At 45.6% G+C, this 17142-nt stretch overlaps 1 protein-coding gene across 2 annotated transcripts in view; it reads right to left on the bottom strand.

Annotated features, from left to right (window-relative positions):
* The window catches only part of nrp1a (neuropilin 1a), a 59988-nt gene that overhangs the window by 12902 nt on the left and 29944 nt on the right, over positions 1–17142 (bottom strand). For both annotated transcript variants that reach the window (XM_034572302.1, XM_034572303.1), the window contains 4 exons: positions 15642–15797; positions 12589–12755; positions 3455–3610; positions 1338–1482 (listed from right to left, as the gene is read on the bottom strand). In XM_034572302.1, the coding sequence (XP_034428193.1) occupies positions 1338–1482; positions 3455–3610; positions 12589–12755; positions 15642–15797 (624 nt within the window). The remainder of the gene's footprint in view (positions 1–1337; positions 1483–3454; positions 3611–12588; positions 12756–15641; positions 15798–17142) is intronic.

Consider the following 17142-nt stretch of genomic DNA (forward strand, 5'->3'; position numbering starts at 1 on the left):
AGGGAAAAACATCTTGCAACAGTCTGGGTTCAACTCCTCCCCTCCTCTGAGGTCTTAATCGTGGTCTTAACATCTAAAAATAATGCAACTTTGAATTGTTATATATAGAGAGCTCCCTGTGTAGGCTGCTACTATGGCAGCAATTTCAAGAAAAAAGTTTGTCATTAAAGTTCTGATATTAGAGATTCATAACCTAAGGTAGGAATGACTGAGTCAATGAGTTCACGCAGCCTTCAAGAGCCTCCCAGTTGCTCTCCCTCCCACTGTGCTGCTACCATGCAGTGGAGCTGGCAGTGTCTTCAGAGCACCCAGGGGTGCTGACGTCAGCATGGAGGCCCTGTGGTGACTTCGATCCTGTGATGTGTTTATGATCTGCGCAGCGGTCTGGTCGTGTGCCTGAAACACACGCCCCAGCTGCAGCCCTGCTGTACCCGCAGTGCCCTGTGCTCCGGCATGAAAAGATACATACACAGTATGTAATGCACAACTCCACACACAAAGAGATAACACAACAAACTTGACGAATGAGGACATTTGGCTGACTATGTCTAATCCTGACCCTAAATTTAATCCAAGGCTTCATCCTGAACTAACAACATTTGAAAAGAATACTTTCGGTGTTTTCTGTCCTCGTTTGACGTCCACAAGTATTCAGGCACGCACTAATTAGCATTCAATACACATGCTCATGGAGCCATAAGATGCAGACAGATGCGCTAAAACCATATGAAAGTGAGCCACATGCATACATATATGCACAAACACACACCACACTCAATTAATAACAAAAAAAAAGCAGAGATGAGAAGAGCTTTGCCAAAATCAACGCACTGTAAGCAAAAGACAGACTGTGGCTAAAGATGAGGCTGAGACCAGATCAGCAGGAGGGATGGGACCACATAGAGCCCACCCAGCTCCAGCACTCCCTGCCTGCCAGCTGTTGGCTCCATTTATATTGAATGAGCTACATCTAAACATGGGGTAGCATAAATAGGTAATCCTCCCTCATGTGCCGCTGCTCTATTATGCAGCAGCCTGCCTCAGCCTTGGAGGAGGACTCGCACAGAAATAGAGCTTCGTCCTATAAGAAGAGAGGTGTTTGTGCAACTGGGGGTAGCATGGGACATACCAACTAAGGTGCAACATGAGCAGAGCTGAACGGACATATATCATAAACAGGGTCAGTGGTATCGTCTGACTATTGCATTTGAAACAGTTCTGTATCTAATCAGAGTTTGTTTTCCACGGCTGCTTTATGCAAACATAAAGCTGAGATCTGCGCGTGTTTGTACGTGTGTGTATGCATGTGGATCAGCAGGAATCGCAGCAACACCAACCTGATATCTTACATCCGTACACCTCGAAGCGCAGCGCGATGCCTGTTTCCCAGGTAACCGGACGGATCCGAACGAAGCGTGTCAGCGTGGGTTTAGGCAGCATTGTCTTGGCAACGTCTTTTGGGTTGGTGTTGCCTTGGAAAACCTGTGATAGAGGCGGAGAAAAAGAAAGTTATTGACAGAACATGTTGAGTTGAGATGCAGGGTGGAAATTTTTGTGAGACCTTGGCACAGAATAAAGAACCGAAAAAAGATTCACATTCATTTTCAAGTGTTGAGATTTATAACTGGAGCTGAGTGATTGGCCTTAATCTTCGTTGAGACAACGTACTGAGACAGGAACGAGAAGTGAAAATCTAAATAATACTTTAAAAGGGATAATTGTTACGATACTGGTGCAAGACTGTGTAATAAACCCTTTCTATAAGAGACAAATATCACATAAAGCCTTCTGAAGGTTGGTTTCGCTGACTGATAAATAGCTTCCCTGTCACTCCTGACATTTCCAGCACTTCCTCTTGCACCACATGCAGCAGCACAAACATGCCACGGTGTGTGACTGGCGGTAACCCGAGGCAGTTAAATGTAACATTGACGAGACCAGATTGGCTCAAGATGCCCTCTCTGTGTCCCCTCGGTTCCAGTTCTGGCGGACATTTTACTGCAAGCGTCTTGTTTAAAGGTCGGAGATGCCGCTGTTCTCCCCTGGGGTCAGTTGACAGTTTACTAGCACCATACGAAGAGGCTGGCCACCCATCTAAGCAACTCCCCGCAGTCCATCACGGTTCATTCTGGGTAATTGAATAACACCGGTGACCATGTGACCTCCTGACCTCCCTGACGGAGTAGCTATGGGCAAGAGGGGAATCCAGCGGAGAGTAGCACAATGGAGAGAAAGATAAAAGATAGAGGTTCAGCTAATGAACGGAAAAAAACCAACAGGGCTGACCTTTTGGTCTTTACAACTAGTTTATCCCTCTGTAACCTTGAGCAATACTTGTAGAGCATGTAACGCTGGGTCTCTTCTCCTCTCACTAACTGTAAAGTGGCTTTTTCTCAGAGCTGCGCTAAGACGCCAAACTGCAGGCTCAGCATGTAGCAAATGGTGCCCCTACGCACAAAAGCACTTTAGAGTCCGGAAAACACAGGCGGGGCTTACCATGGCACCTTTAAGCCACCACTTTACAGAAGCAACTTGTGTACTTTGGAGGGACCATAAAAGAATCAGGCCTTGGGTATGTGTACACTGCAGCACAAAGACACTTGTTTGGAGGTTCTGTTGCCGTTGAGAACTTTTATTTGTTCCACGTGCAGCCTGGCACTCAAAAAACACCTTGTGGTATTTACATGTCACACAACCTGAGGACTGTCAGACACACACATTGCCTCCCTGACCCCGCAGACACCCACAGTGGAGGGTGTGTTTACCTCCAGATGGACAAAACCCGGTCTGTTTGACGGGCTGATCAGCAATCGATGGTTATAGCCTGTCACGCTCCAGTCAAGCATGCCATCCCTCCCGTCCTTTCTCCTCTTTCCCCTCCTGGACCCACCTCTACCAGCTGCTCAAACATGACAGCCTCTCCTGTTTCTGTCTCTCCCTCTCCCCTTTTAACCCTTGTTTGTCAAGTCTTTTGTCAACCTTGAGTCTTTTACAATGTTGACGGGAGCCTGACATAAAACGGTGGCTACATTCTTTACACAATCCTCCCTGCGCCTACTGCAGAGCCGTATTAGCGCCGCAGTCTTTGCTGTAAATACTATTTACTTACACAGATGGTGCGTATATTACCATACCGAGCAAAGCATATAATTGCATGTTGGGAGACAGAGACAAGTACATATTGCTGAGTATTTTCCCTTTTGTTGCGTTCAAAGGCAACTTGGAGCAGACCGCAATTCAATTCAGCTGGCTGCTACACTGGGATGGGATATTCTAGTGCAGTACACGTGTAGGTTTGTTTAATGACATAGTTACTGCTCAGGTATAACAAAAATAAGTATTTTTATCATCTAGGCTGCTTTGATTGTCTTCCATAGAGCTAAAGGCTGCGAACCATACACAACTGTATGTGTCCAATTATCTCGCTTTTTTTCACAAATGCTCGGTCGCCTACCTTTTGTTTGGAGCCTTCCTTCAAAGTGATCCAGTCCTCTCCGTTAGAGCTGACGTCCACCTTGTACGACTTGACAAAGTAAACCCTCTGGGTCTCCTGGGAAATGGCGCCCTCGGTACCGATGGCCGAGACAAACCGCAAGAACCCAAGATCCACCTGTGGAGGGCAAAGGAAAAGACACATAAGCTGAGCAAACGCTGCTAAAATGACTTTGCATATAATCTATAGTGAGAAAATTCCACAGTAGCTGTAAGGAAGCCAAGATTCCCCTTCAGCGTGACACACTGGAGCATATACCGCTGAAATAAAATGTTCCTTTCCGGCTCAGATACATGAATAATTTTTGGAGAAGAGGCTTTCAGTGCAGTTTGTATTAATAATGCACTGACAAGCTGGAGAGGTATAAATATAACCCCCTCCCTATTAGAATCACCTCTGGCCATAGTCTGCTACCTGGAATTTAATAAACAGCTATGAAATGATAGTCACATTAATGAAAGAGACACAGGATGACAATCTAATTTCCTGAGATGGGAGACAAGAGCTTATTGGATAAAAGTGAATGTTGAATAAAACGGGTTCTGCAATCACATTATCAAAATCGTCCAGGAGGAAAGAGAGATACACACTGAATATCAAATATTGTGCTTTTAAAACATGCAGGGCTTTATAAAGTAATCATGAACTGCGTAGCATTAATGGAGGGCTTTTGTATTTTCACAAGGAGGTAGCCGGAGGCGGTGGGTTTAGACAGGCACGTGAATGAGTTCGGTCGTGGCATGTATATATTTTAATGTGTGTGTGTGTGTTAAACATTCAGAGACGATGCTGACCAGAGAAATGTATTGATTTGCATTAGACCTGTTGGAGCAGCATAGTGTCTTTCAGCCATCATGCTTTGTTCATGTCCATCACTGCCAAAGAAAACACAACACACACTCCGTCTGCATATCACTTTTCTTTGCTGTCTACGGCCTTGTCTGACCCCACCCGACTTTAAGGGCGTGGCTCGGAGCATGGAGGAGCGGTCAGTTATTGATTGGGACACACTAGCCACCAACATTAACAAATCGTCTCCTCCTGACCCTCTGCGGAGGCTACTTAACCCCACCGTACCATCCCTTCATCCATAACTGAGGGGAAAAAAAGAGGTGTGATGTGAAACTTAAAGCCCGTCAAAGAATGCTAACTCCTCAGCATATGAAGCAGTGTGCTTAATTTTAACAAGCGTTAACACTGCCTCTGACAGGCTGAGCTGACATTAATGAGGTGTAATGGTGTTGCATGCAGGCTCCGCTAAAACGGCGAAACACGAAAGCCGGGGTGTCGGCGGAGCAGGTTTCCAAGATCATGATGAGAGAGACAAGGCCTTTGATGTTGACGTGAGATGGGCTCAGGCCGTGATGGATGGCGACCAGAGTCTTGAGTAGATTACTGAATCGACTCAGGGGGATACCATCGGTATGTGCATCTGCAAGGGTGTGTAAACGACAGCGACAACAGTGAAATCCTTCATGCGGGTGCGAGCAGACAGAGCCAGTAGCGTGCACATATTTGAGAAAATCAAAGCCAGGTTGATCTGCCTCCAACACAGCTCTGGCATGTTAAAACCATACAGTCGGAGGCGCTAGCTTCGTCTGCCAACCTTATATACAGCACTTTACCACACTTAATGACTCGGAGCAAAGAGCAGGGAAGGAACATCTGCATGCCACAGAGCGCTGGTCATTCCTGCTCCTCAAATCCACTTCCAGAAGTAAAAAGAGATAAACAGATGGTAGCAATAATGAGGTTCCCCCATGCTTTTCTCTCACTGTCTCTTGGCTACTCAAAGGATGTGGATGGATGGAGACTCACAAAGACTGTCTCATATAAAGACAGAATACTTTTGTTCCTGACTACAGGCTCAATGGGCTTAACAGTAAGTCCCAGATTCTTTTGGGTCCACAAATAGAGAAAAACATCAAATCCCGTCAGCTTCAGATGGTTCCCATTTAATAACACACAGCTGAATTCCTCTCTGTGGGTAAATATCTGTACAGTATGTGCCTGCACTGGAAGAGGCAAGCACAGCGGAAGGCAGTGAGACCTCTGCTTGCTTATATTAGCGCAGACAAGTCTTTAACATCTGCGATCAAAGAGCCAGTGTTACCAATTTCCAATCTGGACCAATGGTGATGGGGCTTACTAAAAAGGCTCACCTAATAGAAAGACTTGGCCTTGGGATGTTTTTCTGAGAGGATCTCATTAGATGTAATGGAGAGGAGGAACCTCTGGGGATGAAATGAGTGGCGGGACTAATTGGGAACACTCATGGGTGCTCAGACCGAAACAATCTCAGGACATGAGCGTACTGAAATATGGCTGATTTGAAGAGTGTATGAGTAATGTCAGACTTTAATCAATATTTTGAGCCGAAAGGATTTCATCTGAAGAGTAGTAACTTTCTTTTTTAGATGTACTTATACACATCACTATGTAGTCAAGAGTTTTAAGGTCCTGCAAACCAAAGAGATGCTGAAGGAAACGGAATTATTAGAATTTTTGAAAAGTTCAAAAGTGGCATCAGGTCCACCTGTGACACGAGGACAAAGGTTTTCAGTGCGAGGGATGGAAAGACAGAAGATGGCTGGAAGGGGAAGCTGGCCGTTGACATTGATGCCTTGGAAGATATGTGATGGACAGAACAGTGGGGTCTCCATTTCACAGACAAGGGCTGCTAACAGGGCATGTGTAACGGGCAAAGCATGATTTATTAATGGCTGCTTGTTAGAGGCAGAGGAACGAGGCAGAGGCTGCGCTAACAGACTGAGGTTAGACGGGTCAGGGAGAGAAGACGTGCTGCCAGGATGCTTGGATGTAAAGCGCAGTCCATCCCACACCGCAGAGACCGCAGTGAAAAACAAACAGGACCAGATAATGATTACTGGCGGGACTCCTTTTTATCCTGCAGCCATGAACAGCACAACATGACCTATATACATAACCAATAACCAACAATTAGAAATTGCACACAGCGTGCAGCGGGTCTTGGGTAAATATATGCCGCTCAGATGATAAACTATCAAGCCCTGAAAGGCTGAATCATGCTTAATGGGTGATGTAATCACTGCACTGAAAGGTTGGATTTATGACTCCTAATCTAGCATCTGCAGGGACATGTTGCATTTCCAGACTTTGCTGATCCAACAGAATGAATCCACATTCACTATATTGTTATTCTCCTACAAGCGTGTTTGGACTCAATCCCACCTATAGACAGATGAAATTATATATTTTGGGCATGCTGGTGCATGGTAACTCATATCTGGAGGGACACAAACAAACACACTCTTGGAGCCATAGACCTGCCAGACAGGGTAAAGAATCTTTCCATGAAGCAGCGGCATGCTGATATGTGGGCACGACTTCAACATGTTCTTGTCTCCTGCTCCAGCTCAGTCCAAAATATGTTTGACTCTGTGTCAGTGTGTGTGTGCGTTTTGGCTGTTCTCTGCTTTCCTGTTGTGAGGCAAACTGATGACTCAAAGTCTCTTGCCTCACACCAGCCACTGTACATGGCTCCAGTCGTTTTCACAGACTAATGAAACCAGAAAAGCAGAAAAAGAATTAGTCGAGCTCGGGCTTGTAACGTCAGGTGTGCTTGCAATTATCAGCTTACTGAAATCCACGTCAGGCATTCGACTGAGCCATCAGTATGTGTGTAAATATGGGGAAACATTATGAAGAGAGACAGACAGACGATGTATTTTCATGTGTTTGTACACATTTTAAAATATGCTTATTCCTCAGCACCAGAGACATTTGTGGGAGTGATCATGACGTCACTCTGGTGCTAAGTGTATTGTCTCTCTGCTGTATGACTCAGATGTGCAGCAAAGGCCAAATTATATGTATTTGAGGTTAAAGCCTAGTCATTGTTATGTGGGTGTAGAGAGGAGACATGTGGCTTATATAGGGGGTGGGGGGGGGTAGCAAAGGCTCAAGGGCTCTATCTCTCGCTGCTTGATTGCCTTATAATTGAGTTGCCAAGAAGTTGTATGCAGCGAATCGTTCTCAGAGAGAAAGAAATTTTATTTTTCAGTCCATTTCTCTGCTTCTAACTGAGGCGAGAGAGAGAGAGAGAGAGAGAGAGAGAGAGAGAGAGAGAGAGAGAGAGAGAGGTGTGTGGGCTGCTGAGTGAATAACCAAGGCCTCTGGGGAATGAATGTATTAGTTTTCCCTCACCAAAAACAACAGCGAGAGAAATGCTGAGGGTGAGAAAGGATGGAGCGCTCCTCTGTGTTCTAAAGTCAAAGAGCAGCTGGTGGGAGACTGACAGGCTGGGATCATCCTGGGCCATCACATAGATGCAAAAACCTTTATTCACCTGTTGTTTTACATATAAAATCCAATTAAAATGTCCTTTGAATGGTAATAAGGGAAAGCAAATTTCTTTGTGAGCTGACATTAGCCGTGTTCAGACATGAACTCCAGAGAATCTCCGCAGAATTGGGTTCGGACTTTCTCCGGAGTTTACCTTTTACACATGAAGAATGCAGCAGAAGATTCTCCGGTCACATGTGTTCACAACAGCACAGAGATCTCCGGAGCATTCTGGGGCAGCATGCAGAGGCAGGACATAACGTTTCAATTGGGGCTCATTTGGACATTATCTGGAGTTTTTACTAAGGGGCTGCTAAGGGTCCGCTCACTCGGACATTTGAATTCTCTCATACATCCCCTTCTAAGAATGCAAGGAGATTATCTAGAGTTCAGTGCGCGTAAGAAGGCAGCTATAAACACAGCTACTTTACAATGCAGTTCGAGAGAGATTCAGAAATCACTCCACTACCTCGTTGTTGGTAGTTTGAGCGTTTTAGGAAGAGCTCCATTACCTGAGAGTGTAATTAATTCTCCTTTCATAAAAATTCTATTACTCTGATGCTGCAGGACCTATGAGCTCCACTCCGACCCTCCATTTATCACAATATTCACCTGACGCAATTACACTTTATTTTTAGCCCCTCGACACCTCTTTGGTGGCATTAAATTATGCATGTCTTCCTATGCGCCGATCATCTCTTTTCCTGACAAAGAGGGACATATAGGTAGGGTGAAAGATATAATAAAATAAAAGGTCCAGTTTGCCATGAGTGAAGTGCTCCCCCGGTGCGGTACGTACTGTTGCATGACTAATCGTTTAAGTCCCAGCTTTTAAAGGAAGGGTTCCTAACAGTGGTTTTACAGTTCCCTTCTGTGTGAATCACCTTAAAGACTCTTAACTCAGTTAAGATGGGATCAGTCCCATCCTTACCCCACACACATGACTAACACTCTGAGTAATGATTATGAAACCATGACACAGGGATCAGGAGGGAAAAGAGGGCGACCTGTAGGTATGTCACGTCTGGAAGCTGCATCATGACCCCATCCCTGGATATAAAGCTAAAGAGGTCCATTTACTGATGACGAGCGACTCCCAGGCTTTCAGGCATTTCCCCTGTCTCCAGCGCAGACACTGAAAATGACACTGATTACGGCTGAGCTGAGTTTGTGTCTGGGGGTACTTATGCAGCACTGTTTCATTTCATTACATCATGCCATCCCTCATGTTTCGATTTCTAGTCCCACTTTTGGGCTACTCCACTCAACTGTGGATCTCTATCCTCACATTGATTTTCCAATTGAGAGCGAGGCCTGTGAGCAGCGAGGCACAGACAGCATCCATTGTTTCCATTTGTGCGGCACGGTGATGATCTCACCGGCAGCCGCATGCCAGCCTCCGCTCCCCAGTTCTTGCACTTCATCAACTGAGAAGCTGCTGTTAATTACTGGTCCATATCATAATTACTCATCAACTCGACGCGGCGGGAACCCCTGGACTTGGGACAGAAAGTGAAGACAGAGACAATGGCAGTAAAGGGGGAATTTCTGTAGCTCTTTGACCTGGGGTAATTCAAAGCAGATTTGGATGAGAAGGGAAAACAGGATATAGAAGCCTGTGCCGTTTTATAATCCAATCTTCGCCTCACCACTTGCGGCTGCAGAAAAGGGAAACGCTGCAGTTGCCAGACTGGTGATTTTGTCGAGGAAGTGTACAATTAGTGGTTGTTTGTTTGGTCGGGCGGTGGAAGTCAACCTGTTATCTTTGCTAAGTGACCCAGGTTTGACAGCATTGTTTACCTTACAGATTCAGAGGAAATATGGTTAAAGTGGGACATGCCATCCCCCCCAACCCTCCGTCCCTAATGTTATAAACTCCTTGTTTTGAGTTTCTCCGCAAATGGTTGACTTTACCTTTACCCCTAAGGCAAGATTGCAAGAGTAAAGGAGCTCACTGTGTCTACTCATGATTAAACACTTCATGTTATTGGGACTGACAAATACTGATGAAGTTGTCGGGGACAATTCATCATGGCAAGAAGATTGAAGATAATGGCAGGAACCATTGCAACTACATCATAGAAATGGAGAGCACAAATGAAGTGAAGCCTATTAGGATAAAAAACTATAACCTAGTCCTGGTGTATGAGATATATGAACCGTACCATGATGTGATGCACAATAAAGAGGCTTTCAGGTATTGACAGTCTGGTTCTCTCCAAGACAGTGTAAATTATTCATGTTTTGTGTATGTGCAATCAATGGAAGCTTCCTGACTGAGATCCAGTCTTGCTTTTATTGCTTCATCGGTGCTGCTGTGTCTCACGGCGGCCATCAGATCCTTCCACTGACATATTTGACAAAGCCGGTCTACATTGTGTCAGCTTCTTAGCAATTTGCCCTGTCACGGTCCAAGAGGAACTGTAAGTTCTCGGGCTGTGACGTGCCAGTCTGAAATCATAAACCTTCCTCTTAGAGACAAACATATTGTGCAGACTAAGGTTTTTCCTCAGCAATATTCTGCGTTGCTCAGGTATCCTTGTGGAACCAGCCTGAGTTCATAAAGCAAGGATCAGTCCATAAACTGGGTAGTCTGGGAGGGGGCTGTACCCTCATTTATTTTCGCTATAACCCCACTGTTCATCCTCTTATGCTTCAAAGAAAGCCATGGCTCATGCAGCCAGATAATATGCACAAATCTCCCCTCGCCTTGATGTCGATCTGTAAACCCGAATTTTCAAGAGGAATGAGGAAAACAAGGGCAGAAAAGAGGAGTGAAAATGAGCTGATCTGAAAGGAACAAGGGAAAAAATGAAATCCTGTTCTGAGGGATTACAGCCTCTTTTTATTACTCCCTGCTCAACCCCCTCAAAGGACATCTGTCTATCTCAGTGTTCACCAAAGGGCCGATTAATGACCTGGCTAACCCAGCACTCATTGCTGAGCCACACCACACCAATCTAATTACCCAGAGAAGAGTGCACACACTCCGGTATCTTGCCCTCCTCCTCTGCAGGCATCAGAATAAAGCAGCATTAAAATGGATGGCAAATCTGGATTATGTTCAGCAAAAAAAAGAAGAAAAAGCAGAGCGGAGAAAAATGCCCAGGAATCAAAAGGCCACCTGTCATGAATAATAAAACTGTGGGCCTCATACTGCAGACGGGGAATGATAATGAAATAAATAATGAATTGATTACTATGCATGTAACAGCAGACTGAGATGATTTGTACGTGCCGTGAGGGGGCCAGAGCTTGTTGCACCACGGACGGGCATGATGAAAGAGGAATGAAGAATTCGCCTCTTTTAATACCACTTGTGATAATTGGGCTTCTCAGAGTGCTCTGTGCAAGAGCATCACACTCCTTGGAAAACATAAATTATGTGGCGAACACAGACTTGGCTCTTTTTCTGCATTTGAATTAAAAAAAGAGTCCAGTTCAGTATTTTGAACTGATTAGTATTGAGGGATCAGCACGCCCATTATTGCACAACCCCTTTAAAATCCAAATGTCACTACCAAATCGAATCCTCAATATGATCAATACTACAGCAGGGAGAGTCTTGAGTGGCAACAAATCCTTGTGATCGCTTGTAATTGCCACTGACAAAAGGACGAGTGGAGACAAGTATGAACATGGACTTTGCTTTTAGAGAGACAAATGATTTCATGTAAGTGTACTAGACAACTACTGGAGAAGTGTTTAGGGAGGCCATGAATCCTGATCCACTCAGACACATGCTGGGTTCCTCTACAGGACAATATGGACCCAGCCAGAACTTCCTACTCACCCACAAGCACGGGAGAATGCATGTGAACCCACACACACGCTCACACACTGATTAAATTAGTCCAAAGGAGCAGTGGGGGGCCCCAAGGACAATATTTTCATTGCTATAATAAAAGGAAAAGCTTGCTTATGGCCCTCCCCAAGCAAATATTTGGCTTTGGGTCAGCTCTATTATTCATCCCTGGAGGAATATGCAGGGGCCAAAACTTTTCAATGATGGAGTACAAACTGTGGAACAACAGTAGAAAAAGAAAAACAGTCTGGGCATTTACAAGGCCTGGAGGCTTTCTGCTAATAAATCAAACATTGTGCAAACTATCGAGTAGAGCTATGGTGGTTGTGTCACTGGAGGTGGTGGGGGGTGGGGCTGCACCGTTGGTGGACTTGGAATATGTGACTTATCCCCATCTGAGGAAGAACTAAATCCTTAATCTTCCCAAAGTTTCCCTGGAGGGTGATGATGAGATAAGCCGAAAGAAAGACGGAAAAATATGACACAGCCGATGTGTGTGTGCATGCGTGTGTGTGGCTAGGCAGGACGCCTGGACTAAATCCCAGCCTCCCTGGAGGTGGACTCTGTTATCAAGGAAAGGGAAAGTTGTCAGGTATGACAGGAAGACAGAGGAGAGACACACACAGACAGGCAGACAATGACAGAGAGAGTGGACACTGGCAATTTCTGTGAGGCGTGGACTCTGACCACCCAGAGCTCCATCAGTGCGGGTGACATTCATCATCCACATTGTTGGGTTCTCGTCAAAGTGTTGTGGAGAGACAACAGCTCCGGAGACTGAAGGACAAACACGAACACTCCTACTGTGCATACACCCTCAGTTTGTGACTCACCTCCAAAAAACATACTGCAGGCAGCTGCCACAGTGGACTGTTCAAATATTTTCTACCTTTCCTCAGTAGTAGTTGATTTATCTTGAAAAAAAAAATCTATAATAAATCAATCCTGCAAAGTAAGGTTGTACCTGTATCCACTCTTTGTTTGAGTCTTCAGCCGGTGTCCATGCGTTTTCATAGTAGTGGAGTCTGGAGCGCTCTGGGGACCAGCTGGGGTTGTACTGGGATGAAGCCATGATTTGGTCCGATGTTATCTCCCCCGATTCCATTCCCAGAGGGTCGCTGCAGTCAAAGTCTGAAGGGTGAGAGAGGGGGGAGGCAGATAGAAGGTGGAAGAAAAGGATAAAAAGGGAGTGAGCAAAAGATGTTTAGTCGAGTTGTAAGGTGCTGAAAGCACCAGAATGTACCCAGCATGTGCTTTCAGTGTCCTCCTGATTCAGAGCTCGTCTCTGGGGAGGATGACACCACACGACAGGCACTCAGCGCTGCTGGCTAGAAAAGAACAGCGTATCAGCGATGCCTCAGTAAATCCTTTCTGTTTCTCTCCCTCTACTTTTTAATGGAAGAAGGATGGAAGTGTTCCGCATTAAGATGTAAAAGTGTCTTCATAAAACATTCAGTGTGGGCTAAGTTTACGCCAGTATTAGGCGTTAAAGTGACTTTCACTGTGCTTATTTCTTCCACTGACTGGACCTATTTGCCTCACCTCCCTGTGGGCAATTTATCTTTTTTTCTACATGGTGACTATCTTCCTCCAACTTGCTCTCTTGGGGGAGTTTAGGTGAGCTGTGTATCTGTATTCTGGGGCCATATTTTACACTCAATGGCCCAACCAGCCATGGTAGGCAGTGGCTCCCCTTGTTTGTGTTGACATGGGTAAGCCATTTTGAGGCATCCCGGGCTCCGTGGCTAAAGCGAGAGCTGGGTCAGGTTGGGGTCAGCCTCTCTATCCCCTGGAGGTCAGACATGCTGACACCAACATGGACGGAGCGGCAGCAACGGACTGAACGAACGACTTGACCTTTTGATCTGGGCAGGATTTGTATAATGTCGCCACAACAACACAGTGGTATGTGACAGCACATTTACGCACAGACATGGACAATCCTTCTTCCTATTGTTTATTTACTTCTTTGTCACCTGGTGATGAAGCTGGATGTAAAGCACATTAACAGTGTTTCAAGGTGTCGACCTTCAGAAGCCATAAACTTACCTTTGGCCAAAAATGCAATAATACATAATAGGGATTACGTAATCAGATTGCAAGCCTGAGAAACTATAATCAACTCAGATTATATTTTAATAAATGAATCTCGACTGTTGTTGCATCTTTAAAATATGGCAATTTTGAGTAATCTGCAATTATTCGGCCAAGTAATCTGATCCAATTATTTTTGTTCAACACACACACACACACACACACACACACTCAGAAAGCACAGTATGAGGAGCAGTGTGGAACTGCAATGTGGCTGCTGCCTATGAGCTAACACAGATGGTCTCCCCATCTGCCACACTGCAAACACACCTCAGTCACTGGGTCAGTGTGTGTGTCTGTGCTCGACAGTGTCAGTGTGCGGTTGCATATGTATGCGCTCATGCACGAGGCTTTGTGTGAGGCTGAGAAAATTGTCTCACACCTTTCCACCCGCGTCATTGGCTCTTTCTTTGAGGAGACTGCCCGCTCTCGCCTTAACGTTTGTACGCAACAAACCCACATCATCTAGGTCACTGGGTCACGATCAACAAAATCAGGCATTTGTTTACAGCAAAGGACAATATCTGATCATGTGGATTACTGGCCAAAGGGGGATTGTTAGGGGAGAAGATGAGGTGAAAGTGAGGGTGAGGAGGGTGACTGCAGGAAAGCAAGAGAAGCAGGATAAGAGCAAAAGACCAGGCTTCCTTTCATCACCTTATCATCTCTCAACAGTAGCTTTCAGCCAGAGTGTACCCTTCCACTTGCCACGCAGAAGCGAGAAAATCCACCGTGTATTATGCATAAGGGGATTATGAATGATTTAAGTGGTGCAAGTCTGGAAACCCAAAGTTTGGAGTTTTTTTTTAATCTTATCTTGGATAACTCTCAGCTGGTGATGTAAGAGCAAGCAATTCAAGTGAATTAAGGTATTTACTGATCATGGGTCAGATATTTCACCATGCCACCTAATGCTGAATGTGAAAACTTGATTTGCGTAATCTGATTTTATGATGTGTGATTAACGCAACTCAGCTCAGGGGAAACTAAGGAGAAAATGACATCAGCAGTCATCTCATTAGTGTGAGACAGGGTTGTGTGTGTGTGTTTGCGTGTATACTCTGCGCCCATCTTCCCTTTGGGCAAAACAAAATCCTCTTGATGATGATTAGTTGATTAGTAGATTTGTTGAATGTCATCCATCTCTATCGCTATTCAAAGACTGACATTGTGTGTGTGTGTGTGTGTGTGTGTGTGTGTGTGTGTGTGTGTGTGTGTATGTGTGTGTGTGTGTGTGTGTGTGTGTGTGTGTGTGTGTGTGTGTGTGTGCCCGGGGTGGTCTGTCCTATAGACAGATTTATGACTCCTTCCAGTCCTCGTCTTCCTTAATGAAATGTTTAGTCGGAGCGTTTTGCAAAATGGGGTTGGAGGTCAAACTCTGTGACGACGGCGTAGCATGTAAAAAGAAACCCTGGGGTTGTGTGTTGGTGTGTGTCTAGAGTGGTTACTTGTGGGGAGGCTGCCTTTTGAAGCCTGTCTGGGACCTCAGTGTGTAAACGTAGCTTCTTGTAAACCCCGGGAGGCAGTTTACAAGTCTTCTCAAATGTAACACATTTCTCACATGAAGCAGGAAGAGGTGTTTATTTAATAACTCCTAAGCCTTGTTTAAACGGCTCAGTGGAAATTTGTCACAATAGGACCATGAGTAGCTTCGGTAGCAGACAACATCTGTTTCTTACTTTTAGTAATATTCCTCTGGTGGTTACTTTATTGCCCCCTAATTCTTATTCAACTACACAGCTTTAATTCACTATCCTCACAACCCAAATCTTCTTCCACTGAACAGATCTCTCTGGATTCTGATTTAATTTTGATTTCTACCTCAATTATATAGATTTTCTTTTTCGTCTGCATTCCTTGGCTCGCTCTGCCTCCCTGACAATCCCATCAGTCTGATTTTCAGTGGTTTTTATGCCGGCTCACCCTCTGGAACGGTCCTTTCAATGACGGTGAAGTTGGCAGAGAAGCCCTCCTTAGCAATGGCACTGTCAGTGTTGATTGTTAGCGCCAGGATGCCTGTGTAGGAGATGATCCTGCCAGGAGTGTTCTGCCCACAGTACCTGCCGACGTATGGGCCGACTGGAGGGAGAAAAGAGAGAAAAGAACAAATGTCGTTACTCTGTCAGACTCGAGTTAGGTTAATATTTGTTTGTTTGCCACGGCCTTGTCACACATGGGTTTTTACTAGCAGCTCCCCCCTGCAGAGGTGTGGAAACTAGTGTGTCAATGAGGCATGGCACCGGCTGCATTTTGTTTTGTTGACCCCGTAACGATGCGTGAGAAGAGACTCCCAACATTCCATGGCTGCTTGCTGGTCAAACACAAAAAGAGAAAAGCGGAAGAGGGACCTGTGGTGTGGACAGGTCACGGTCTCTGTCTATTTGGTGGCTGTAAATACTTCAGACATCCCGTCCTTCCTCTATCCAAACTCTTTTTTTTTTTTCATTTCCGTGCAGACTTGAGGCAGACACAGCCATGGCTGAGTGAGTTTTGTGAAAGAGACAAAACACGTAAAGGCCGGACAGATAGACTACAGGGCCATTTAAAGAGCAATAAAAGCACGAGAGGGACATGTTCCACTGAGCAGACTGAGAAGAATGGAAAAACAGGAGGAATGGGAAAAAAAAAGGGGGTGAAGGTGAGAGACAGGGGAGGCAGAGGGGTGGGGAAGCATCGGGAAAGAGTGATGTGGTAACAAGGGAGAGCAAGAGAACACAATGACCTTGCGCTATGCCTCTGATGTGCGCTGCGATCCGTGCACATTTGTTAGCGTGTGCTCCTTGTTGGTGTGCAGGGAGCTGCGCCTTATCTGTGATTAGTAATGCTGTGATCAGCGGCCAGTGACAGTCCTGCCTCCCTGCGGTTTCCTGTCATCCAAAACATGCTCCTTCCAGCCCAGCTCCTCCGGGAACGGCCTCGGAGAGTTACAGGGCTCAGATTAATCTTAATAACCCAGGTGTTTGTGAGAATCCATGTGTGCCTTTAAACCTGCCAAGAACTGGGCAGAACAAGAAAAAACACTATCTCTTGGATTATCTGCATGACTCCCCAGAACTATGAAATGTTTAAGATCCTTGCTATGAACTCCTGTTTGTCTTCCTGGTCCTCGGGGAAGAGGGATGAGGGAGTGTAGGTTCTTCATCCACAGAGCCTGACCAGCAGGGTGTGTTTTGAGTGGTAGTGGTACAGGGAGGTGTGACTCCCCCCTGGTGCTTGGCGGAGGTCTGCCTTTGCCCGGACATCTCCTGGCTCCGCACACCCTGACAAATAACACGACTCCAGCCTTCTGTGATAATGCACTATCGATCCAGCAGGCACCACAGGAAACGCCTGGCAAAAGCCAACACACTTATTTTCCACCCGTGGCTTATTTTTACACAAGGCTGTCTGTCACAACACATGAAGGGTGCGATGCCACTTCAGT

Source organism: Hippoglossus hippoglossus, chromosome 20, assembly GCF_009819705.1.
Source record: "Hippoglossus hippoglossus isolate fHipHip1 chromosome 20, fHipHip1.pri, whole genome shotgun sequence".
Classification (NCBI taxonomy): Eukaryota; Metazoa; Chordata; class Actinopteri; order Pleuronectiformes; family Pleuronectidae; genus Hippoglossus; species Hippoglossus hippoglossus.